Source organism: Vipera berus, assembly GCF_964194415.1.
Source record: "Vipera berus genome assembly, chromosome: W".
In the NCBI taxonomy this organism is placed as follows: domain Eukaryota; kingdom Metazoa; phylum Chordata; class Lepidosauria; order Squamata; family Viperidae; genus Vipera; species Vipera berus.
This window is the reverse complement of record NC_138210.1, coordinates 65,554,979-65,581,017: the sequence shown is the minus strand read 5'-3', so window position 1 is coordinate 65,581,017 and position 26,039 is coordinate 65,554,979. Positions and strand designations below refer to the sequence as shown.

At 43.5% G+C, this 26,039-nt stretch overlaps 2 protein-coding genes across 3 annotated transcripts in view; one reads left to right on the top strand and one right to left on the bottom strand.

Annotated features, from left to right (window-relative positions):
* Positions 1 to 893: 893 nt before the first annotated feature.
* On the top strand, positions 894 to 8,497 carry LOC308676535 (uncharacterized protein). The gene is made up of 3 exons (XM_081342378.1): positions 894 to 1,269; positions 3,787 to 8,235; positions 8,311 to 8,497. The coding sequence occupies exon 2, from the start codon at positions 3,795 to 3,797 to the stop codon at positions 4,812 to 4,814; it is 1,020 nt and encodes a 339-aa protein (XP_081198504.1). The 5' UTR covers positions 894 to 1,269; positions 3,787 to 3,794; the 3' UTR covers positions 4,815 to 8,235; positions 8,311 to 8,497.
* A 15-nt stretch (positions 8,498 to 8,512) lies between these two features.
* The window catches only part of LOC308676534 (protein KHNYN-like), a gene marked incomplete at its 3' end in the record, with an annotated part of 28,364 nt that continues 10,837 nt past the window's right edge, over positions 8,513 to 26,039 (bottom strand). For both annotated transcript variants that reach the window (XM_081342376.1, XM_081342377.1), the window contains 5 exons: positions 23,540 to 23,670; positions 22,318 to 22,414; positions 17,250 to 17,357; positions 12,725 to 12,826; positions 8,513 to 8,834 (listed from right to left, as the gene is read on the bottom strand). In XM_081342376.1, the coding sequence (XP_081198502.1) occupies positions 8,513 to 8,834; positions 12,725 to 12,826; positions 17,250 to 17,357; positions 22,318 to 22,414; positions 23,540 to 23,670 (760 nt within the window). The remainder of the gene's footprint in view (positions 8,835 to 12,724; positions 12,827 to 17,249; positions 17,358 to 22,317; positions 22,415 to 23,539; positions 23,671 to 26,039) is intronic.

The following is a 26,039-nucleotide window of genomic DNA, read 5'->3' as shown; positions in this document are numbered from 1 at the left end:
GACTGACAGGCATTTTAATTATATTTACAATTTTTAATTTACTTTTAGTTTTTAATTTTAATTATTTATTGCACCGGTGATTTTAAAATTTCATGTTTATCTTCATGTCTGTACTTATTATATGTTATTGTTGTTAGCCGCCCTGAGTCCTTCGGGAGATAGGGCGGGATATAAATCCCATAAATAAATAAATAAATAAATAAATAAATAAATAAATAAATAAATAAATAAATAAATAAATAAATAAATAAATAAATAAATAAATAAATAAATAAATAAATAAATAAATAAATAAATAAATAAATAAATGTTACCTTCCTACCCTAATCTATTTACCTACCTAACCCACCTTACTTACCGAACCTACCTAGCTCCCCCCTGAGCTTCGGATGGCCCAAAATCTCCAATCCTTTCGCCGCGGCCTCAAAACACTCCTATTCCACCAGGCTGACCTGGACTGACAGGCATTTGAATTATATTTACAATTTTTAATTTACTTTTAGTTTTTAATTTTAATTATTTATTGCACCGGTGATTTTAAAATTTCATGTTTATCTTCATGTCTGTACTTATTATATGTTATTGTTGTTAGCCGCCCTGAGTCCTTCGGGAGATAGGGCGGGATATAAATCCAATAAATAAATAAATAAATGATAGATAGATAGATAGATAGATAGATAGATAGATAGATAGATAGATAGATAGATAGATAGATAGATAGATAGATAGATAGATAGATAGATAGATAGATAGATAGATAAATAAATATGTTACCTTCCTACCCTAATCTATTTACCTACCTAACCCACCTTACTTCCCTAACCTACCTAGCCTTGTCTACCTACCTAACCTTACCTTCCTACCTTAATCTGTTTACCTCGCTACCCGACCTCCCTCCCTAAGCTACCTCCCTCCGTAAGCCACCTCCCTACCCCGCTCGATCCGAGGTCGGACACCGCGCGCGCCTCCAGGGCCGAACGGGCTTTCCCGTCCCACCCACTCCCACCTCCACCCACCCTCCCGGGAATCCGCAGGTAGGTTTTAAGGCTGCAGCACTGGCCGGCCACGCTTTCACCTTCAGCCCCACCATTGCACCCCACTCCTCCACTCTCCCCGCGCGCTCCCGCCCGCTCTTCTTCTTCTTCCTTCGGCTGGGAAAGGAGGAGCCGAGCGCGGGTGGCGCGCACGCCCGCCCGCCTGACCCCGGAAGCCGCCACGGTCCCCCTTTCCCGCTTGCTGTGCCTCTCCGACTTTGCGCCGGCCGAGCAGGTGAGGGTGGGACGGGTAGCCTCCGCCGCTTTCTCTCCCCACCCCTAACCCCGTTCGATCCGCAGCCTCCCGGGCTTGCGTTTCTGCCCCGCCGCTCCCCCTTCCCGCCAGCCTGGGGCTGAATTAGGGCTTCTCCGGAACAGGGAAACCGTTGCGGATTAGCGGGCTGGTTGGTTGTTTGTTGTTGTTGTTTTTTTGCATTTATTTTTTATTTATTTATTTTTATTTTTAATCCCATTTATATCCCGCCCTTCTCCGAAGACTCAGGGCGGCTTGCCATTTTAAGCGCCGACCGATGTGCTTCGCAATTTAACAACAACACAATGGCAATTTGGCTTCCCTGGGCGAGCTTCCCGTATCGCAAGGGGGTCTTCCCATCTTGGCCACTTTTATTTATTTTTTATTTTAATTCCATTTATATCCCGCCCTTCTCCGAAGACTCAGGGCGGCTTACCATTTTAAGCACCAACCAATGTGCTTAGCAATTTAACAACAACACAATGGCAATTTGGCTTCCCTGGGCGAGCTTCCCGTATCGCAAGGGGGTCTCCCATCTTGGCCACTTTTATTTATTTTTTATTTTAATTCCATTTATATCCCGCCCTTCTCCGAAGACTCAGGGCGGCTTACAATTTTAAGCACCAACCAATGTGCTTAGCAATTTAACAACAACAAAATGGCAATTTGGCTTCCGTGGGCGAGCTTCCCGTATCGCAAGGGGGTCTCCCATCTTGGCCACTTTTATTTATTTTTTATTTTAATTCCATTTATATCCCGCCCTTCTCCGAAGACTCAGGGTGGCTTACCATTTTAAGCACCAACCAATGTGCTTAGCAATTTAACAACAACACAATGGCAATTTGGCTTCCCTGGGCGAGCTTCCCGTATCGCAAGGGGGTCTCCCATCTTGGCCACTTTTATTTATTTTTTATTTTAATTCCATTTATATCCCGCCCTTCTCCGAAGACTCAGGGCGGCTTACAATTTTAAGCACCAACCAATGTGCTTAGCAATTTAACAACAACAAAATGGCAATTTGGCTTCCGTGGGCGAGCTTCCCGTATCGCAAGGGGGTCTCCCATCTTGGCCACTTTTATTTATTTTTTATTTTAATTCCATTTATATCCCGCCCTTCTCCGAAGACTCAGGGTGGCTTAAAATTTTAAGCAACAACCAATGTGCTTAGCAATTTAACAACAACAAAATGGCAATTTGGCTTCCCTGGGCGAGCTTCCCGTATCGCAAGGGGGTCTCCCATCTTGGCCACTTTTATTTATTTTTTATTTTAATTCCATTTATATCCCGCCCTTCTCCGAAGACTCAGGGCGGCTTACAAGCTTAGCAGTAGCCTTCATTCTATGTATATGCCTGCTTATTAGGGCTTTCACACACACCCCCAAGCGGCATTATTACTTTTTAAGGTTTCTGGACTTCGACTCCCAGAATTCCCCAGCCAGCGTGGGGAGATCTGGGAGTTGAAAGTCCACAAGTCTCAAAAGTGGCCAAGAATTGGAGACCCCTGCCCTATTGGATAGGCCTCTCTCAAGTCCTCCCCCAAATGCTCTTGGGTTCTCACATGATTTTGTGACCAGGAGTTGGCCTAGGACAGGGGGGTAGGCAACCTCGGCTCTTTTATGACTCATGCACTTCAACTCCCAGAATTCCTGTCAGCATATGCTGACTCAGGAATTCTGGAAGTTGAAGTCCATGAGTCATAAAAGAGCCGAGGTTGCCTACCCTTGGCCTAGGAAGAGCATTGCCCTAATTCGGTGTGGGGAGGAAGGGAGAGAACAAACAAAATTAATTCCCTGCCTGAAAAGGGAATGGAGGAGAGCCCTGAGTTTGGAATGGGCCCATGCGGAGAACTTGTGCTTCTTTTTATTTGGAAAGAAAAAAATGTAATAAACCTTTGTGAGAATTAATTAAAGTAGCTTTTAAGTAGCTTCCTGTCAGTTGTAGTCTGGATTACAAGCCTCCTTTAGAAATAGATATATGATGATAGATAGACAGACAGACAGACAGACATACTGTGTGTATATATACTGTGTGTATACAAACATCTACAGATACACAACTAGATACAAATACAGACACATAAACAAATACACATAAACTTCCATATGTGTGTATGTATGTGCAGAACGTTCATATACCAAATAAAACACTGATAATTAAATATTTAGTTTATTGATTACTGATCAAATTGAGAAAAATGTATAATTGTGGCATTTTTTATATGTATGGTCTTCAACTCCCAGAATTCACCTGGCAGTCAGCACTTTGATTTCCAAACAAGGTTTTGTGCTTTAGTGTTTGGGCCCAGGGAGCTATGGCTTAGTCAATTAATTATGGTTTCTGTGTGTGCCTCTCCAGTTGTACTCAGTCATGTCTGTCTGAGCCTCAACTAGCATGGCCTGTTGTGAGGGCTGCAAGGAGTTAGAGTGTAACAGTATCAGGCATACCGTACAAATGTCTTAAAACAGGGTTTTTCATTAAACTATCATTGCTAATCCACAGTCTCCTCCATGGCTTCCATCGTTCCCCAGACAGCTTCTCCAGGCTCAGAGGTCTTTGTCACTCGCCACGGCGCTTTCGTGGTCCGCTCAGATTTGGGATATTTCCTTCAAACGCTTGACTTCTGCTCAGGACAAGATCTCAAAATACAGCCCCTCCACCCTGCCTGCCGTGGAAAGGACCACTATGTGGGAGACCCCAGCAGTTCGACCATCTATCTCCTCCACCGGGATTCCTTCTGCCAAGTGGCAGATCTGAACTCTGAGCCGCCCTCGGATGTCTTCCCGTTGCACCCCAGCTGCCGTGGAGCAGACCAGTATGCATTCTGCGAGGGATATTTTTTCATCTTCTTCCTGTCACGTGGGGTGGTCCTCTGTGTGGCTGATCTGGCCACTGGGGCCTTGATTAAGGAGATCCACTTGGAAGCCACCCTCCTCAAGGGGCTATACTATTACGGCGCGGATGCTGAACACCTGGCTTGCTTCAGGATGGACGAGGAGCAACGGCTTTGCGGCACCCGTTTTGCCACCACCACAAAAGGACACAAGGAGTCCTTTGCGATCCACCCAGACGTGGTCTCATTCCTCCCAGGTGGACTGTCCCTCATCTACGGAGCTGCCTTCGGTCAGTGGCAGTGCCTCAAACTCCTCTCCAACGCAAGCGACCTGCCCATGCCCAGCAGCTATGCAATATCCCGCAAGGTTGGCTATTCTCAGTTGGAACTTGGGCTAAAAGCTCACGTCGACAAATCGGTGAGTCCAGAGGCCCTGACAGTCTCCCTTCTCCAGCACCAGTTTGCCCTCCCTTCAGTTTACGGAGGGCTGGGACTTCAGACTGAGCAAGAAGAATGGGAAGAAGCAGCGGAGGAAGAAGAACCACTCCGGGTGATCCTGCAGCCCAGGCAAAAGCTTTACTGGTGGCATTACTGTCTGGGGTTGGGTAAGACACCCATCTTGTATTGCCGGTCACTGAAAATCACCCGCAATCCTTCACCCCCTACAAACGTACCTTTGCCACCGGCTGAGGTTTGAAGTCACGACTTCAGGACGGATGCTTTTAAGAAGGCTAGGAAGAAGTAAATAAATGCATATATTTATGTACTTCCTCTTGTGTCTTTCAATGGCAAGTTGCAGGTAAATCTTCACTGAGTGACCACTTGTTTGGTGACTGAAGTTGTGAAGGTGCTGAACAAGGGGGATTTGCAACAGGTCCTTGTGTGGTTGCAGCCATCGCAGCATCCCTGAGGTCACACACAGAATGATTCTCAATTTACAGCAGTTCATTTAGTGACCATTCAAAGTCACAACAGCACTTACGACCGTTGTAGCATCCCCATGGTCACGCGATCAAAATCCATACACTTGGCAACTGACTCAAGGCAGTTGCAGTGTCTCGTGGTCATCTGATCACCTTTTGTGCCCTCCTGCCATGAAACGGTCATTACATCAAAAGTAGGACAGGAGACAGCTGTCTCGTGGTGGAACCATCTGAATGGGAGAACACTCCAGCTTGGGGGGGGGGGAAAACCCCAATCACTTTATATCGAGAGAAACAATCTTAGATGTTTGCCGATAGCTATTTGGGTTTGTTCCTACAGAATGGGACAACTCCACGCGGCCAACTCGCCACAGCCAACTTGCTGTGGGACAGTTCACTGCGGGACAATTCCAACAATTTGATTATTTAAAATAATTTTAAAAATTGTTTCAGTTGTTGTCATTCACATTTCATTTTGCATCCTTTCTTTAATGATTCTCTTCCACCATTTGTTCAGTATTAGTGTAACCTTTCTGCCGCAGTGAGTTGTCCTACGCAGCAAGTCGGCCGCGGCAAGTCCTAAACCCTTCTTCATAGAATCTAAAAAGCGCAGAATCCTGTGATCAGCTGGCTTACGAATTGTGGACACGAAAAACGCTTGGGTGGTCATGAGGGGTTTTGTGATCTTCCACATTTCCAATTTGACAAACACAAGAAGAACCTATCTGGGTGTGCTTCACACAACATGAGGTAAAAAAGGTAATTCAGAGTGCTACAAAAAAATTTTTTCAAGGAGTTGTCATCAAAACATGTTAGGAAATAGAAGAATCTGGAAAATGATCAATGCTAATAGCAACATAACTCTCTTCATCTATGTTTCTCTGCTACGGATAGTCCTCGACTTACAACTAATCATTTAGTGACTGTTCAAAGTTACAACGGCATTGAAAAAAAGTGACTGACAGCTTTTCACACCATTGCAGCATCCCCATGGTCACATGATCAAAATTAGGATGCTTGGCAACTGACCCATATTTATGACAGTTGCAATGTCCCAGGGTCATGTGACCATCTTTGCGACAAGCAAAGTCAATGGGGGAGCCAGATTCACTTAACCAACATGGTAGTAACTTAACAACTGCAATGATTCACTTAACAGCTGTGGCAAGAAAAAGTCGTAAAATGGGGCACTTAACAAATGTCTCGCTTAGCAACAGAAATTTAATTTAATTTAATTTAATTATGGGACTTATATGCCGCCCTATCTCCCGAAAGACTCAGGGCGGCTAACAACAATAAAACAATAAATACAAATATTAAAAGAGATTAAATTTACAAAGCCCCACTAAAAACCAATAAAAGTTAAAACAAAATTAAAACCCCCGTCTTCAATCCAGGTCGGCCAGTTGGAAAAGGTATGTCTTTAGGTCGTGACGAAAGGACCGGAGATCTGGGACCATCCGAAGTTCTCGGGGGGGCTGATTCCAGAGGGCAGGCGCCCCAACAGAGAAGGCCCTCCCCCTGGGGGTCGCCAGCTGACATTGTCTGGCCAACGGCACCCTGAGGAGACCCGCTCTGTGAGCGCACAGAGCGATGGGAAGTCGTTCCTGGCAGCAGACAGTCCTGTAAATATCCCAGGCCTAAGCCATGTAGGGCTTTATAGGTAAGAACCAGCACCTTGAACCTCACCCGAAGGGCAACCGGCAACCAATGCAGCCCACACAGGAGGGGTGTAATATGGGAGTATCGGGATGCTCCCATCACAACCCGCACGGCTGCATTCTGCACCAGCTGAAGCCTCCGGGTGGTCTTCAAGGGCAGCCCCATGTAGAGAGTGTTGCAGTAATCTATACGGGAGGTGACAAGTGCATGAGTGACCGTACGTAAGGCATCTCGGTCCAGATAGGGGCGCAACTGGCGCACCAGGCAAACCTGGGCAAATGCCCCCCCTGGCCACAACTCCTATATGATGTTCTAAATTGAGTCGTGCATCCAGGAGGACGCCTAAGTTGCGCACCCTATCAACGGGAGGCAACACCTCTCCCTCCATATTGTGGTCATAAGTCGAGGATTACTTGCATTAAATGACTTTGGCTTTCCCCAACCTGGTGCCCATTAGCAACAACAGCATACCAATCCTAAGACACTTTACGGGCACTAGAAGCACACAATACTGTTTTCAGAAAATGCCAAGATTTATTTTTAGCTTTCAAAAAATAGTTGGGAGGAACAGTGCAATATTTTTCTCTGTCCTACAAAAGTATAATTTAAAAAAGTTTTTTTTTCTATAAAAATCACCTATTATTTATAAGAGACTGTATTATTTATAAGAACTGAGTGCCCCAAAGGTACTTGAATTTCTTGAAGGAAATTTAAAATCTCTGCCTAAAATTGATGTCGGCACCATATTTCAAGATATAAAAATAGGATTTATACAATTGGTATTGGAGGCTCAGATTTTCTTCAAACAGGTTGACCTACATGTGCAAAACAATTCCCATCCCGTTTTGAATAGTTAAGATCAGTAACTGCATCTGAAGACAGTGAATACATTTGCAGGTTGCCACCTCAGGGAAAGCTATTGTAAGAGTTTAAAGCAGCTTTTTATCAAGCCAGACACCTAATCTGCAGTGCGTCTTAATATTAAACTGGAATCCAATCAAATTGGAACATGCTGAGTACATGATGTGGTCCCCTCACCAAGCCTAAAATGGAGGTTAATTAAGCATCTCTACCAATAAAGGAGAACATTTGTAGCTCCGGGTTGAAAATGAAGGGTCCTTGGTGCTCTCTGAGCTTGTTTGTTTTCTTGCAGACGTTTTATTACCCAACTAAATAATACCTTCAGCGTTAGCATCAGGGATGATGTTACCTAAGTTGGGTAATGAAACATCTGTGAAAACCTACACAAGTCATGACTTTTATCTCAGAAATCTTTGATTGGTTAATACAGTCGAGATGGATGCTGGGAATTGAAGTCTTAGAGTGAGAAATCCTGCAGGAATTTCGTAGCAGAGGACCAATTTATAGTAATTCCATCTCAAGGCCTTTAACTCTCTCATAGCCTAGGTCCGCCATATTGCATGTAGGGAGTTTAAGTTCCTGCAAGCAACTTCACATTTCTGGAATGCAGAGAGGTCCAATTATTGAAAAGAAAACCATCTGATTCAAAGATGAGATTCATCTGATATTGTTGTTGTTAGTTGCGAAATCGTGTCTGACCCATCGCGACCCTATGGACAATGTTCCTCCAGGCCATCTGATATTAAGGAAAGAGGAAAAACACAACAGTGCAGGCTTTAGGACCGAAGCCTTTTTCAGGGTCCAATCTTTTCGTCTTCATTCCCCAAGCATTTTCTCCATTATCAGTGGCCACTGGTGCACAAAGATCACGTCAATCATTTGAAGTTTAATCTCTGAAGGCAACTGTGTTAGATCAACTCCCTTTGGGGACAGAACAGAAGAGGCTGGCTCAGAAAGTAAAACTCAGAATAGCCTCCGAAAGCTTGTTCAGGTCTTGGCAACAAGGTTCTCTCATGAGCACAAAGTCTACTTTTCTGTCTTGTCCCTCAAAAATCTCCAAAAGCTTGCTCCTCAGCCACTCTGTCTCTTCTGTAGAGCGAAGTGTCTCCTCAACAGGGCTGTCGTGCCGACCTCTCCTGTAGTCCCCTACTGAACCAGCAGGAGGCCTCCTGTCCCGGAGGTGAAGGACCTCTGTTTGGGATATAGGATGTGACGGTGTGAACTGAGGGGCGGGCTGGCCGCTGAAAGAGTGACACTCAGGATACTTGGTTCTGCAACGGGGAGGGGAAAAAAGAAGAAAAATTCAAACCCCGCCCTGGTTTTGCAAGAAACAGGATGGGTGACTTTTTTTTCCCCCATCAGTTTCTCTTATCAGAAGTATCAATTAGCTTGTTTTTAAACCAATTATTTTAATTGGTGGCAGTTAGATTGATGGCAGACTCCATTTGCTCCTCCCCCCCCCCACTTCCTCTGTGCTCTCCACCCATCCGTCTTTTTTTGGGTTATCGTATTAATGTATTTGTTCTCATCGTGTTCCTTTGTCATTCTTTATTGTTCTACTATTTCACTTCTGTTTACCCATCTTTTCATATCTATTTTCCCATTTTGTTATTGTAAGCTGCCTACACAGTAGCCTCGCGGCGAGATAAGCCTTTTCTGATGCTCCCCGTGGTGCTATTGCTATTCTGAGTACTGGCTCCATGTTTCTACCCAGCTACAACGTCTACAACAGACATGTCAAACACAAGGCCCGGGGGCCAGATCCGGCCCGCTAAGTGGTTTCATGTGGCCCACGAAGCCATCCTGGAAACAGTGAGGGAACAGCCCCCACTGCCTTGGCCCTGGCCCAGAGACCCTCCTTCTGCCAGAGACCCTCAGATCTGTCCCACTCCTGCCCAGGCCCCCATAGGCACCCTTCATGCGAACGATGTAGAGCTAGCCATGCTCACTCAGTAGGCCATAGGCACTCTAGCCACGCCCACCCAGTAGGCCATGCCCACCCTGGCCATACGCACCTGGCCACCTGAGGGCAACTGCAATGCTGATGCCCTCAATGAAATTGAGTTTGAGTTTGACACCCCTGATCTACAAGGTTGAAGGCTTGAACTCAACCGGGTCAAAAGCATGCGGTGGTCTCTCCAGATGTACTTCCTGTCCGACAACACCACTCACCCGCCCCTTCGCCTCATTTAGCCGAGACTGCCAAGAATAGCAGCTCATTTTTCAAGCTGCTAACTTCTTTTTTTTTTTTTTTGAGCTGCTAGTTCTCAGCGAAGCAGTTCCTGGGATCCAGCCCAGTATACGTTTACAGATCCTTCTTCGCAGCAATGAAGGAGAACGTTTTCATAAAGCTCATCTTAAATTAGTAATTTTTAGAAATAATAAATAAGGCATTCCCCTGTAATGGAACCGGAAGGTGAGATAGATAGGAAGGAGGAGCTACTGATTGTGATAACTAAAAAGCCATGCACTTCCCACTTCTGGCCACAAGATGGAGCTCTGCCACTATCCCAACAGGTTCGGCAACTTTTAACAAGACGACTTTTATTGTCATTTTTTACTGCGAGCACACTGGCACACATTAAAAATGAAATTATGTTGCCTGCTCTCAAAAGAAAATATATATCTACCCCTACACATGCATAATACATACATAGAGTGCTTTTTTTGTAAAAATAATAAAAAAGGTCCCGGAACACACACACCATACAACCCGCCTTGCCTACCCTACAAGGTTCCATCCAAAAAAGGTGCCGGAACTCCGTTCTGGGAGTTCTATGAGGAAAAAAGCCCACATACATACATACATATATACCTACACACACACACACATATATACACATATATTAATCACTGTCCATTTTGAATATATAGCAGAAAGAGGAAAATTGAGAGTTCAGAAGGTTGATGCTATATGGAACAAAACTGACTGAATCTAGATGTTCTGCTATGGATACCACAAAGCTTCCTCCCAGAAAATAACAAGGAAAACAGGTCGTGAAGTGGATGTGTAACATCCCAGACAATAACTGTGGGCAGGAGTCCTTCACTTTGGTTGCAAACCTGGAACTCTTAAGAACTATTTATTTATTTATTTATTTATTTATTTATTTATTTATTTATTTATTTATTTATTTATTTATTTATTTAATTTTTATACCGCCCTTCTCCCAAAGGACTCAGGGCGGTGTACAGGGCAATAAATATCGAAATACAAACACAAAAGTTAAAAAAGATTAAATAATTATGCCCAATATAATACAACAATTAAAACTGTGTTAAAATCAAATCCAAACCCCAAACCCATCAGACCAGGCCGGATTGTTCAAATAGATAGGTTTTTAGATCGCGTCGGAAGGAGCGAAGGTCGGGGGCCATCCGGAGCTCAACCGGCAAGCGGTTCCATAGGTCTGGCGCGCCCACAGAGAACGCCCTCCCCCTGGGGGCCACCAGTCGACATTCTCTGATCGGAGGCACCCTGAGGAGGCCCACTCTGTGGGAGCGCACTGCAGTAGAACTAGAAAAAGGGAGAAAGGCGACAATGGGGAAAATATCTGGCAGTTTCCCCTCATGTCTTGTCAGCCTGTCACTCCAGATCCGCTTCTCACCACCAGGATGTAGTCTTGAGAGTTAAGATACATCCTTCGTGGTAGCAACCAAGAGCAGCCTATGGCTGATCCTATGACTCTCCGTTGCTAAGCAGAGCTAAGCCTGGTTAATGCTTGGATTGGATGTCCTGCTGAAGAGGAATTGCTGACTCATGGCCCACTGAAGGCCACTTCACCGGCCACTCCAAGGTTGCAAGCTAGATCAGGAAGTTGAAATTTATCATGAGCAAACCGCTTCCTCGGGGTTGTCGGAGAAACTATAGAAACCTCACCATGAGGTTACCAAGAGTCAACTCAAACAAAATGTTTACCTTTAGCCCCAGGTAATGGCAGACTTAACCCTTGCGTGGAGGACCAGCAAGAAGCCCCAGGGCTGAAGGCTAGACTATGAAGTTGGACAGAAGCTACTTAATGCATTGTCGTCAAGACGTATGCATTCCCTTATAGAATTTTTGAAAGATTTAAACTTGAGGAAAAAAAAGTTTTGTCAACTCTGCAACAAACCTGGCTGAACCCATCTTGCTTGTTTTCGGTTGCCACACGATTCGGGGGAGGAATGGGAAGTTTTATGCTAGCCTAAACAATTCTCTGTCCCATGGGAACCAAGGTCATTTCTGTTCCTTTGGCTGTGGGCATTGAACCAAACGTTAGAAAGCCCACCAAACTATTTTATTGGGAAACATAGTTGATTGCATGGACAGTGGGGTGGGAAGTTTAACTTTGTAACACAGTTACTTTTAGAGAGAACTTTAGTCTTTTTTTCATTTTTGACAGTGCCAATACTTTGTAACCAATAAACATGTTCTTAGAGGAAAACTCAAGCCTTTGAGTTCTGCTTTAGTTGGTCTCATCTATCAGAACCATGACAGGTTGTTTTTTTTTCAACAGGAGTTAAATCTGAATTCAATATCGATTTAGGTTCTAGAGATGACCACTTGCTTGCTAAAGTATATACAATATTACTCAAGATGAACCTGGCAGATGAATATGTAAAAGGCTGTATGGTAAAATGGACCAAAAAAAATTGGGTATAATGCTAGTTAAATGGGAGAATGTATGGACTAATGGGTTAACATTTACTTTGAATTATAATTTGAAAGAAACATGCATTCCCATAAAGCCCCCAAGAGTTAACCTTGAGGAGCTGTGGTGGCACAGTGGTGAAAATGCAGTATTGCAGGCTAATTCAGCTCACTGCCAGTTCGATCCTGACCTGCTTAAGGTTGATTCAAGCCTTCCATCCAAATGAGGACTCAGATAGTTGGGGAAAATATGCCGACTCTGTAAACCGCTTAGAGAGTGATGTAAAGCACTATGAAGGGGTATATAAGTCTAAGTGCTATTGCTACTGCTTGACCCAGAATGAGGCTACTGGTATAGGTTTTCCTGCTTGAGCAGGGACCTGGACTACAAGACCTTAAAGGTCCCTTCCAGCTTCTACTCTACTCTACTCTACCCATCAATCTACAAGACGTTGGTTTTCAATTCTAAACCTAATCTGGCTAGAGTAGTTTAAAGGATATATCTGTTAGAAGTTCATCAGAAATACTCACTTGGGTTTTTTCTTCAGGAAGTCTGCCAAGGTAGGGCCATTTCGTCCTAAGGGGTCATCCGGGACCATAAATATATTCCCCACAAAGGTGTACTGCAACAAGCTGCACAACAGAAAACCGGAGAAGGGGTTCAAACATCCTGCAAAGCTAGAGTCTATTTGGCAAATTCAAATGGGTCAGATCCACTGATTGTGCCAAGCCACAAATGACGGCTTGCAAGCCACTCGACGCACTAAGCCACAACGACGTAAACCAGCTCGGACGTCCTGCAATTTGCAAATCCAACCAGAGGGTTAAGAAAAATCACCCACCGGACTGTTTCTTTCATGGATTCAGCTGAGGTATCAGCCTAGCACTTTCAGCCATCTCCTGAATGCAGCCATTTTAGGAGCAATGAGAATACTCAATACACATTCAGGGATAACCAATTTTCACAGACTCCACAGCGCCTCAATTTTCACAGACTCCACAGCACCCCAAGATTAACCCCTAAAATCCAGTCACTGAATTTCAGCAGCACAATTTGTTAGCTTTATACTCCAACTTAAGAGGGGCACTGAGATCAGTTATGGGTCCGTTCCCATCCTCAAAAAAGCTGTACAGGTAGTCCTCAACTAGGCCTCAAGATTAACCCCTAAAATTCAGTCACTGAATTTCAGCAGCACAATTTGTCTGCTTTATACTCCAACTTAAGAGGGGCACTGAGAGCAGCTATGGCTCTCTTCCTATCCTCAAAAAAGCTGTACAGGTAGTCCTCAACTGAGCCCAAAATTTCTATTGGTTAGCGAGACAGTTTATATGTGAATTCTGCCCCATTTTATGACATTTCTTGCCACAGTTATTGTGAATCACTGCAATTGTTACATTTAGTAACACAGTTGTTAAGTGAATCTGACTTCCCCATTGACTTGGTTGGTCAGAAGGTCGCGAAAGGTGATCATGTGATCCCAGGACACTGGAACCATCGTAAATATGAATCAGTTGCCAAGCATCTGATTTCTGATCACTCGGCCAAAGAGATGCTGCTAAATTAAGTGTGAAAAATAGTCATAATTCACTTTTTTCAGTGCTGTTGTAGCTTCGATCGGTCACTGAATGAACTGTTGTAAGTCAAGGACTAACTGTAACATTTGGAGTTGGTTTGGCCTCTTTTTCTCCTTGAAATCGACTAACTACTCTCATCCCTATCCTTAACACCCACCAACCACTGAAAAACACCCACACCCCAGAGGGCTTATTTTGGGGAAGAAAATGATGAGCATGTCAGGAGAAACATACAAGTTGAATGAGGCAAGTGTGAGGGACAAAACAAGAAAATCAAGAATTACTGGGTGGTGAATGAATATGGACTGAATACAGGTGAACCACAACTCATTCAGAGGCCATACAACAGCCCTAAATGAATGGCACTCACAACCGGTCCCGGATATTCTGGCCATCCCAACAGCACTGCAGTCCTGGGATGGTGACCGCGGTGGTTCGCTTAAGGACCATGGCAAAAGAAGGCTGTAAAACTGGGTGCAGCCATACGTTGCCTCGCTTAACAATCACACCACTTAATGGCAAATGTTCCAGTCCAAAATGCGGTCAGGAACTTCCAATGGCATCATCATGTCCCCAAATAGAAAGCCACCTGAGCCCTCAATCACAGCTGATATAAGTGAGAAACATTTCCTATCTGTAGGCAAGGTTTACAGACACAGAAACTGAGATTAACAGAATAACAGAATTGGAAGGGACCTTGGAGGTCATCTAGCCCAACCCCCTGCTCAGGCAGGAAACCCCTATGCTATTTCAGACAAATGGGCATCCGGTCTCTTCTTAAAAACTTCCAGTGTTGGAGCATTCACAACTTCTGGTGGCAAACTCTTCTGCTGGTTAATTGTTCTAACTGTAATTTTTCCTTGGTTCTAGGACCTAGGTTGCTTCTCTCCTTGATGAGTTTCCATCCGCTGCTTCTTGTCCTGCCTTCGGGTGCTTTGGGGAATAGCTTGACTCTTTGGGGCAACCCCTGAGATATTGGAACACTGCTATGGGGTCAGCCCTTGTCCTTCTTTTCCTTTATTGTTTGGAGGAAGGAGGGAAGAGAGAAAGAAAAAAGGAGAGAGAGAGAGAGAGAGAGGAAGGGAAGAAGGAAGGAATTTTCCCAATAATTGCTGTGGGAAAAACACTGCTCATGTAGCTGCTAATAAATAAACCAGCTCTTCTTCCGTCGCACCATTTCAGAGAGGACTTCAACAGCAGAAGCTCCGTATTTGAACAACATCCTCTAGAAATAATCTCCCAAAACTGTGTGGAAAAAAATGCCTTCCGATGCGCAGCCTGAGTTTATTTCCTTCCCTCTGTTTTCTCTCCTAGGACTGCCTGAAGACCATTTTCCCACCCTTGTTTTCAAAGTAGAAGAGAAAAATGTAGAGGGCACCAGAGGATGGGCGCCTAGGTGTGTTTGGAGAAAAGATCTGCATTGTGTGGGAAAGCGGAAAGGAGAAGTGTACAAGCGAAGGAGTGAAGCAGCTGTCAGCTTAGCGGGGAGGAGGTTTGGACTCCACCAAACCAAGGCAGACAAGGCAAAAGGGGAAGTAGCTCCCTGCAGTTTCACACTGAGGAGCTACAGCCACCCAGCAGCTGTGACACACCTTCCTTCTCCTACGGCAGCACAAACTGAGAAACCAGCAATTCAGCAGCAGTCTAGAACTCCAGTTGACAGCAACAGGACCGTCTGCTACCGGGGACGACTTCCCATCGCCCAGTGCGCTCACACAGAGAGGGCCTCCTCAGGGTGCCGTCGGCCAGACAATGTCGGCTGGCGACCCCCAGGGGGAGGGCCTTCTCTGTGGGAGCACCAGCCCTTTGAGCTTCGGATGGCCCCGGACCTCCGGTCCTTTCGCCGCGACCTCAAAACTTTTTTCTTCCATCAGGCTGACCTGGATTGATGATGGGTTTTTAAATATGTTTTAATTTTTAACTGTGTAGTTAATTTATTTTGGGGCTGTTATTTAATTCTTTTTTTTAATTTTTGTACTGTATTGTTGTTTTTTATTGTTGTTAGCCGCCCTGAGTCCTTCGGGAGATAGGGCGGCATATAAGTCCCAAAAATAAATAAAATAAATAAATAAAACCAACTTGAAGGTAGCTAAATGTTGGCTAAAGATTTTGGCGTAAGCCCAAGCAACGAAGAAGAGAGTAGACTGCTTAGGAATAAGATATATCCAGAAGTGTAGACGCAGATGTCCGTCTAGGCATTGGGTAAAACAGAACAAAATACAAGGAGTCCTTCAGTTACAACTACTCATTTAGTGAGTGTTCGAAGTTACAACGGCATTGAAAAAAGTGTCTTAGGACTGCTTTCCCCCCCCCCCCCACACACACACTTCTGACTGCTGCAGCATCTCCACGGTCACGTGATGAAAATTCAGATGCTTGGCAACTGACTCATATTTATGAGAACTGCGGTGTCCCGGAGTCAGGTGATCACCTTTTGTGACTTTCTAACAAGCAAAGTCAATGGGGAAACCAGATTCACTTAACAGCCATGTCACTAACGTAACAACTGCAGTAATTCACTTAACGGCTGTGGCTGTAAAATGGGGAAAAGCTCGCATAGCAACTATCTTGCACAGCAACAGAAATTTTGGGCTCAATTGTGGTCATAAGTCGAGGACTACCTGTATATAGAATCCATAGGGTGGAAGGGACCCCAGAGGTCTTCTAGTCCAACCTCCTGTTCAAGGCAGGAGACCTTATACCACCCCAGTCAAATAATTGTCCTGTCTATTTTTGAAAACCTCCAGGATGATGAAGCACTCACAACTCCAGGAGGCAAGCTATTCCGTAATTAATTATGTTAATTAAGCTAGAGCATAGGCTTCATAATAAGTGGTAAAGTAGGAAATAAGTAATTTTCTTAATTAAAGCCTCCCAGGAGAAAGACGGGGAAGATCAAAAATGTCTTGTTTCTGGTCTGTACCACTTCTCAAAAGAACTCCCCCTCACAAGCTTAGAAATTTCAAGTTTTGAAATAAAGGACACCTGGAATTGTCCTTGTTGACTGCTTAGCTTTCAATGAGTGGCATGCTAATTAGTGTGATGTGTGGAAAGGCATTGAAATGTGTAATTTCCCTCAGAGCGCACCAGATGGTACAGTCCCAGGGGACCATATCAAATGTCTCATTCTGGGTTGCCTGTACTTGAGATCTGACTCTCTAGGACAAATCTTCAGCTTCCTTGATTCCCTCAAGCTTTTGTATATCAACCATATCAACCGGCAATCAAAATCCCTGACAGGAAGAAGTCCAGGCCTCACTCTACTTCTCCCCACCTCATTCAAGAAAGAAAAACCCAGCACCATCTAAGAAGAGAGGTGAGGAATGATGGCCCCTTTATGACTTGTGGACCGGCTGGGTCAGGAATTCACAAGTCATAAAGGGGCTATCGTTTCCCACTTCTGATCTAGAAGGTTCCTTCAAAAAGGATTGCCTCTTGCTCCACCCCCACTGCACCCCAAAATTCAAGAATCCATCTTCACCTCTCCTTGATTAGCTTGATCCATCTCTTTGATTCTTTGGCAAGATCCCGGAACTGGTCGTTGGTGACAATCACCCCGTTAGTCTGTTCTGCCAGTTTCAGCATCATTCTGCAGTCCAATGAAAGACATGTAAAAGAAGAGCCAACAGAGAAATTAATTAGGATAATTTTACCTCCTCTGTTTCAAGGTCCTCAAATTTCCCTTTAGGAAAGATTTGCATCCCTCATGGATATTTGCCACATCGCCAAAGATCTAGCAGGGCAAAAGTCTTGCCTAGGTAGCACAATTGTCTCTCCTTTACAACCATACCAACAACAGAGGACAATCTCTTTTCAGAGAACCAGTCTACCATGATTGATCCATGAGTTACTGAGATAGCCACTGTGTTTTGCAACCACAAAGACAACAGGCTAGAAAGCAAGAGATTGTGAGTTCAAGTCCTGCCTTAGCCATGAAAAGCCAACTGGGTGACTTTGGACCAGGCCCTCTCTCCCAGCTCAACTCACCTCTTAGAATTGTTGTGGGGAAAGTAGGAGGAGGAAAGTAAGATAGATATATCTGCCACCTTGAGTTGTTTGTAAACATAATAAAGACAGGATATGGATGGATGGATGGATGGATGGATGGATGGATGGATGGATGGACGGACAGAGAAACACACCCCTACACACACACACACACACACACACACACCACACACACTTTCTGCCACAATGCTTTCCTAGCTAGAGCAAATATCCTCATTGCCAGACTGGAAACCATTTTTTTAAATAATGTCTGAATGGTTAACCAAAATTTGGGATATTGCCAGCTGATAAAAGTCAAGGACTTCATAAGAGGCCATCATGAGATCAAATCAATCAGATAATAGGAGAGATGTTAGTGAAAAGTAATACAAAAAAATAAAACATCTAGAAAAATGTTGTAATGTCCTGCCAGCAAAAACGTTGCTTCTCCAAAACAGATAATGAAATGCCTATTTTTCTAGCTGAAATTTCACACTTTTCTCAAGAACTGTCATTTTAATAGGCAAATATATCACATACACATTTGCATCCTGAATACCTTTGCGTGTATACACAGAAAGATACTTACAGGCACACAGACACATATATGGATATACTGTTATCTTTCAATAACGTAGTGCACAAAACTTTCCAAGATTTCCAAGAAATGGGCAGTGGGCAAAGTCCGACTGCAATCCTGCATTTTAACCACTGTGCCACCACACAAATAAAGATAGAGAGAGTAGGTCTGATTAATTTGAGCATGTCATGCATGCCAATTCATTGGAGAAGTCAGTGATGCTAGGAATGGTTAGTGGAACAAGAAGGGGCAAGCAAAGAACAAGCTGGTTTGATAACATCAAAGATGGTGATACAAAGACGAACATCCAGCAACTGAAAGAAGCTTTGCTTGACAGGGTAGCATGAAGAGCACTTGCCTATGAAGTCACCAAGAGTTGGACATAACTGATCAGTGGAGAATGAGAATGAAAATAAAGAAGCAACCTAAGATTTCTCTTGAGTTTCAGCTGAAAAACCAGTGGGACAGCTACACCATTTGCTGTTCTTTCTATACCAGGCTGATCAGGAGTTCGGAAGAGACTAAGGATCAAATCCTTACTTCAGTGTTTCTCAACCTGAGCTACCTTAAGATGGCGGACTTCAACTCCTAGAATCCCCCAGTTAGAATGGCTTGCTGGGGAATTCTGGGAGTTGAAGTTCATGTTCTTAAAACGGCTCAGGTTGAGAAACACAGCCTTACTTAATTTTTTTATTTTTTTTTTATTTTAATTCCATTTATATCCCGTCCTTCTCCGAAGACTCAGGGCGGCTTACAAGCTTAGCAGTAAAGCCTACAGATCTTTGACTGATCTCAACTGTTGAATTTACACATTGCAGCTGGGAGTAGAACAACAAATATTGTTGAATCACAACTTCCAGTGTCCAATAGGATAAGAGTTGTCATTCAACACCTGCTGGAGTATCCAAGATGGTTTATACTTCCATTAAGCTATGGTTCTTTCAACTAGTTCAACTAGCTCTAGCCTAAATCACATTAGAGCTTAGCGAGATGGGGCACAACCATAGGTAGATACAAGTTATCTTCCTACTTCTTTGCAAAGACCTTTAGAGTTAAGAAGGGGCCATCAAAGCCAATGAATTCAAACTCTGCACAAGATTCCAAATTTCTATTTCTATCAGAATAGGGCTGGAAGATACCTTGGAGGTCTTCTAGTCCAACCCCATGCTCAAGCAGGAAACCCTATACCAGGGGTCGGCAACCTCGGCTCTTTTATGACTCGTGGACTTCAACTCCCAGAATTCCTGAGCCAGCCATGCTGAGGGAAAAGGGAGAGGTTTCCAAGCTGAGCCATGCTGGCTCAGGAATTCTGGGAGTTGAAGTCCACGAGTCATAAAAGAGCCGAGGTTGCCGACCCCTGCCCTATACCATTTCAGATAGGTGACTGTCTAGTGTTTCTTAAAAACCTCCAGCGATGAAGCTCCTACAACATCTGAAGACAAGCTGCTCCACTGGTTAATTGTCCTGTTAGGAAGTTTCTCCTTAATTCCAGGATGCTTCTCTCCTTGATTAGTTTCCATCCGTTGTTTCTTGTCTTGCCTTGGGGTGCTTTGGAAAATAAGTTGACCCCCTCTTCTTTGCCCCTCATATACTGGAATACTGCTATCATATCCCCCCCTACTCCTTTTTTTCTCTAGACTGGCCATGCCCAGTTCCTGCAATAGTTCTTCATATGTTTTCGTCTTCAGACCTTTAATCATCTTAGTTGCTCTTCTTTGCACTTTTTCTGAAGTCTCAACACCTTTTTTGTAATGTGGTAACCAAAATTGAATCCGGATGTGTTCTTACTAAGGCTTTATAAAGCGCTACTAACACTTCATGTGATTTTGATTCTATGCCTCTATTTATAGGATTATTTGTGAGGCAAGAGGGCCTATAAATCATTGTAAATACAGTGGTACCTTGGTACTCATCGTTAATTGGTTCTGGGAGGTGCAATGAGTACCAAAAATGATAAGTACCAATTTGTTTTCCCATAAGGAATAATATAGTGAGTCACAAGGCAGCCAACACTGACAAGTTCTAACTTGTGCATTGAGTACCAAACAAACAATGAGTACCAGGACAAAAATTTTGTATCAAAATGCACTGAGTACCAAATTTGATGACTTTTAAAGCAGTTGAGTACCGAGGTACCACTATGTAAACTTAATTTTTAGCTGCAGTAAATTCTGCTGTCTGTTTTAATGGCCTTAATAGGTTTTTGTTCCTTAGTACGATAGGGAATTTGACTTCAAAATTAAATTTGCATTGTATGTCTAATTACTGGTTGGCAGAATCATTTCCTGCTTCTGTTCTGTGTCTCAGGCTCATGTAACCTAAAAGAAAATGAAGTCATTCACTCCCTTGAAACTGTTAAACCCTGGGGGAAAAGCCCATTACAAGTCCCTGTAAAAGGATGACTTCATTGTCCTCCACTAGTCTGCTCAGCATATGTTGAAATAACTGGGTGATTCTCAAAAAAGGACCAAAAAATGCTCTCACTATGTTAACCTCAAATTTGGCCAAATTTTGCCTAAAGAAATAATTTGAAGTATTCTAAAATGGCACAAATAGTTTAGGTCCCTGGGGCTCTCGGAGCTTGTTTTCTTGCAGATGTTTCATTACCCAAACTAGATGACATCATAAGTTCTAGTGCTTCCTTCCTTCCAAGCACTGATGATGTTACCTAATTTGGGTAATGAAACATCTACAAAAAACCCCAACCAAGTTCATAGAGCACCAAGGACCCCTCATTTCAACCCTGAGCTACAAATAAATTACTCCCTTTTTACAACCCTGTAATTCCTTAATTTGGGGTAGAGCCGGGTAACTGGATGGAGCTGAGATTTCCTGGACAGATGCCCTTCCTGACACCACACAAAGTTCACAGCAAATATTTTTTTGCTTTGCACCCTAGGAAAGAAACATCAGCCACCACCTAGGATTGAACTCTCAACCTTTCAAGTGGCAGGCAAACATCTTCACCACTAGGCCACCATGTCACTCAACCCTGAGCTACAAGTATTTTTCTTTATTGGTACCTGTCCAGGAGACAGTGGAGGACAGGGGTCCTGGCATGCTATGGTCCATGGAGTCACAGTCAGGCACATATTAACAACTGAAAAACAATGATAATCTGGGAAACATTCCTATCTCTTGAGCCTTTTCAAAAAAAACAAGGGTCTGATATTGTGAGTGTTCATTTCTACCACAATTTCAGTAATGGTCCCAAGAGGGATTCTCAAGCCTACGTTATCTTGGGCACCTCCTCTAGAAGAAGAAGAAGAAGCAGATTTTGAAAGCTATCCAACAATAAAAAAAACTATGACAATGATTTTGAACAGCGCTATGCACCGTGGGACAACATTTGAGGGTGTTGTTTCCATTCCAAACAGAATTGCTCCATATCCACTCTGAGGTGCATTGATTTCTATGTTCCTTTGGTGGCTCTACCCCTTGAATTAAACAAGCAACATCCAACCTCTGCAGGCACAGAAAACATTTACTCTAATAGAAGAGAATCTCACAACATGACGCACTCAAACATAGTTCCAACTGGAAATATGAGCATCCTAGACCAAGCTAAATGCAAAAATGCTAGGGAATTCCTGGAAGCTTGGTGTTCAGACAAATCATCCATCAATAGACACATAGTGATAAGCCATATTTACATACCATTCCAAAGAGAAAATAAAAAGCTAAGAAGGGAATAAAAAACCCAGAACACATCCTTTCCAGCAACCAAAACCCAAAGAAGCAGAGATTAACACCAGACAAACATGCAGAAAACAATTCTCCAGTCAAGAAACTACCAAGGAAGAAAGCACATTCCCACCAACACTGGCATGGCAAGCTAATGGACGTAAACAGGGAACATTCTCTGCACTTACTAGCACTGATGACATTACCTCGTTGGGTAATGAAACGTCTGCAAGCAAACAACCAAGAACTCCACAAAACACTGACAGCTTTTAGTAACTAATCCAACAATTGAGCTCACCTGTCATCATATGGGACAATGCCTCTCCCATCGATTTTTCGTGATGGTGTAAGGGACAGGATGCTTAGATTGTGCAGCTCAGTCAAAAAGTGCCTCTCTGTGATTAGGGAAGCAGGCAAAAAAAAATTAGTGGTCAAAATACACTGTGGTAGATTTGCTCATTGGTTGCAGCTCAACACAAATGAAGTTCCATTAAATGTCAATGAGATGTCTTCCTTAAATTAATCCACAAAGGATTGCAGCGGTAGCCACCAAAATTGTTGAAGAATTAGGGAAACTCACACTGAAATCTTTATCCACCCTCAGTCTGTGAATCTGACTGGCTGATGAGTTACACCATAAATCTATGCAGATGAGTTACACCCTCAGTCTATGCATCTGATTGGCTGATGAGTTCCACCCTCAATCTATGCATCTGATTGGCTGATGAGTTCCATTCTCAATCTATGCAGATGAGCTCCACCCTCAATCTATGCATCTGATTGGCTGATGAGTTCCATTCTCAATCTATGCAGATGAGTTCCACCCTCGATCCATGCATCTGACTGGCTGTTGAGTTCCACCCTCAATCTATGCAGATGAGTTACACCCTCAGTCTATGCATCTGATTGGCTGATGAGTTACACCCTCAATCTATGCATCTGATTGGCTGATGAGTTCCATTCTCAATCTATGCAGATGAGTTCCACCCTCAATCTATGCATCTGATTGGCTGATGAGTTCCATCCTCAAGCTATGCAATGAGTTCCACCCTCAATCCATGCATCTGATTGGCTGATGAGTTCCACCCTCAATCTATGCAGATGAATTCTATCCTCAATCTAGGCATCTGATTGGCTCCTCAAACTCACAAGAAAATAGAAAAGGGCACGGGAGAGAGGAGCTCATTCCAGGTATAAACATGCTTGAAATAAAAAGAAATAAACTGGAAGAAATATTCCCCATTGCAACAAATCAGTGAGTAACTATTTTTAATATTAACATTTACTAGAAAAGCCAGGGTAGGAACATCTAGCTTCCCTTTCCCGCAATTATCAGAGCAGTACGAATGCCTCTGTTTAGATGAGGCTGGTGGAAGTCCTCCATACATCATTTAAAAACCAGCATTCACATTTTTATCCATTTTCAAATATCTTTACTGATTAAAATTCCTGCAGTGAATCAGCCAAAAGGTGGTGGCTCAGGTGTTTGCTTTAGGGAAAAAAAAGCAAGAATTTCCCACCTCTCACATTAGAATCTTCTTCCATTCGATAAGCAGGCACTAAGACGTTCACTTCGCGGTGGCCTCGGTCCCAGAAATATTGCACGGCTAGGGCGATTCCTCGGCAGGAGAAGAACTGGTTCAGACCATGCCTGAGAAGAGAAAAGGTGGCACTTAGGTCTATGAAAATCAAAGATCAGGAACATGAAAGACTCAGTTGAGTCACTCTGTGGGACACCCTCCGAATGATGGCGCAGGGGAGGGAAGAGACAATGGGAATAGGAAGGACTCCGTGAAAAAAGTAGGCCGCTGAGCTTGTCGATCAGATGGTCGGCAGTTTGGTGGGTCGAATCCCGAGTGCCGCGTGACAGAGTGAGCGCCTGTTACTCGTCCCTGCTTCTCTAGGCTTGGATTGGTTGGGGTGCTCCCTTTGACAATAAAGGTTATCTATCTATCTATCTATCTATCTATCTATCTATCTATCTATCTATCTATCTATCTATCTATCTATCTATCTATCTCAGGGACGCGGTGGCTCAGTGGGTTAGGACGCTGAGCTTGTCGACCAGAAGGTTGGCAGTTTGGCGGGTCGAATCCCGACTGCTGTGTAACAGAGTGAGCGCCTGTTACTCGTCCCAGCTTCTGCCAACCTAGCAGTTCGAAAGCACGTAAAAATGCAAGTAGAAAAATAGGGACCACTATGGTGGGAAGGTAACAGCGTTCTGTGCGCCTTTGGCGTCCAGTCATGCCGGCCACATGACCACAGAGACGTCCTCGGACAAGCGCTGGCTCTTCGGCTTTGAAACGGAGATGAGCACCGGCCCCTAGAGTCGGAAACGACTAGCACGCATGTGCGGGGGAACCTTTATCTTTTTATACTGTATATTAAAGAATGGCCCACAAAGTTGGAATAAGTCTATGCCTGTTATCCTTTTCTCAAATTACCCATATAATTTAAGGGAGGTTTAAAAAGAGGAGGGGAGAGGGGAGAGGAGACAGGGGAGGGGAGGGGAGGGGATAGGATAGGATAGGATAGGATAGGATTGAATTAGACTGTGGATGGTGATTAGATTATTATTGGTGCTATTTAATCTTCAATCTAAGAGACATACCAAGTCTCAAGCTATAGGGTATAATATAACATATATAACAAGTATATAATCTGGTGTGCACATTCCTTCCAATTTTCTTTTTTTTTTTTTTTTGGCAAGTGAATTGACCTCGTCTCATTAGCACTGACAACACTTTACTCCTCAGCTACCCAGATTAACCACAATGCTCTGCATAAAGCATGATTTGATATCGTACCTTGAAAATGCACTAAAATTACATGAATTCAAAGGAACGTGATTAACTCAGATCAGAATTAGGGCAAATCTACTTCTAACTTCGGTCCAAGGGAACAGAAGAAAACTTGGCCAGTAAGGAGAAATGGGATGCAGAAATCCTACTGCTTGTTTCACTGGAGTCTCCACGGAGGTCTCATTATGTTGTGTGCAAACTCTTAAGATTTGCGTGTCTACGTTTGATGAAAAGAGTTAGCCTTGTCTTGAATGGAGACCAGGGTTGGGAGCATCAAAGCTAGGTGAAAATGCTGAGATAAAGGAATGTGGGAACCAGAAATTTCCGTGCTAGAAAGAACCACTGCACAAAACTTTACTGAAAGGTTCAGCTGATCCAGAATGCAGCCCAACGGTTATATGTCAACTGATGGGATTTAAGAAGTATGTCTTCTCTGCCACAGTACTACAGTTTTGAAGACCTGGATCTTTTTCTAGGCTTGGATTAGTTGGGGTGCTCCCTTTGAGATAGGCTCTTATATCTATTCCCTCAGTATAAACATCATCCTTGTCTACTGTTTGATGTCTTTCTATCACTCTGAGTTTCAATTTGTAAGCATCCCAGAGTTGTTCAGAAATTGGGCAGTTTTAGAAAGCTGAATAATAATGTGAATTAACTAAATGAAAATAAAATGTGTGGAATTCGGGGAGTTGAAGTCCGTATGACTTAAAGTTGCCAAGTTTGAGAGTAGAGTAGAGTAGAGTAGAGTAGAGTAGAATAGAATAGAATAGAATAGAATAGAATAGAATAGAATAGAATAGAATAGAATAGAATAGAATAGAATAGAATAGAATAGAATAGAATAGAATAGAATAGAATAGAACAGAACAGAACCTTGGAGGTCTTCTAATCCAGCCCCCTCTCACGCAGGAGAACCTGACCTACGACAATGGCATTCCTTAATCTTTTAAGAGATTTTCATACTATGGGTACTAAAACTTTCTGCCTTGGGGGCGTTTCAAAGTTGCTTATTGGCCTGCTTGAAAAATACAGTTAGTCCTTGACTTACAACCACAATTGAGCCCCAAATTTCTGTTGCTAAGTGAGACAGTAAATTGAGTTTTGCCCCATTTTATGACCTTTCTTGCCACAGTGGTTAAGTGAATCACTGCAGTTGTTAAGTTAGTAAGACGGTTCTTAAGTGAATCTAGCATCTCCTTTGACTTTGCCAGAAAGCTGC

What these genes read in the sequence shown, in the direction of transcription:
- LOC308676535 (XM_081342378.1), top strand. Translation starts at nt 3,795, where the DNA reads ATGGCTTCCATCGTTCCCCAGACAGCTTCTCCAGGCTCAGAGGTCTTT.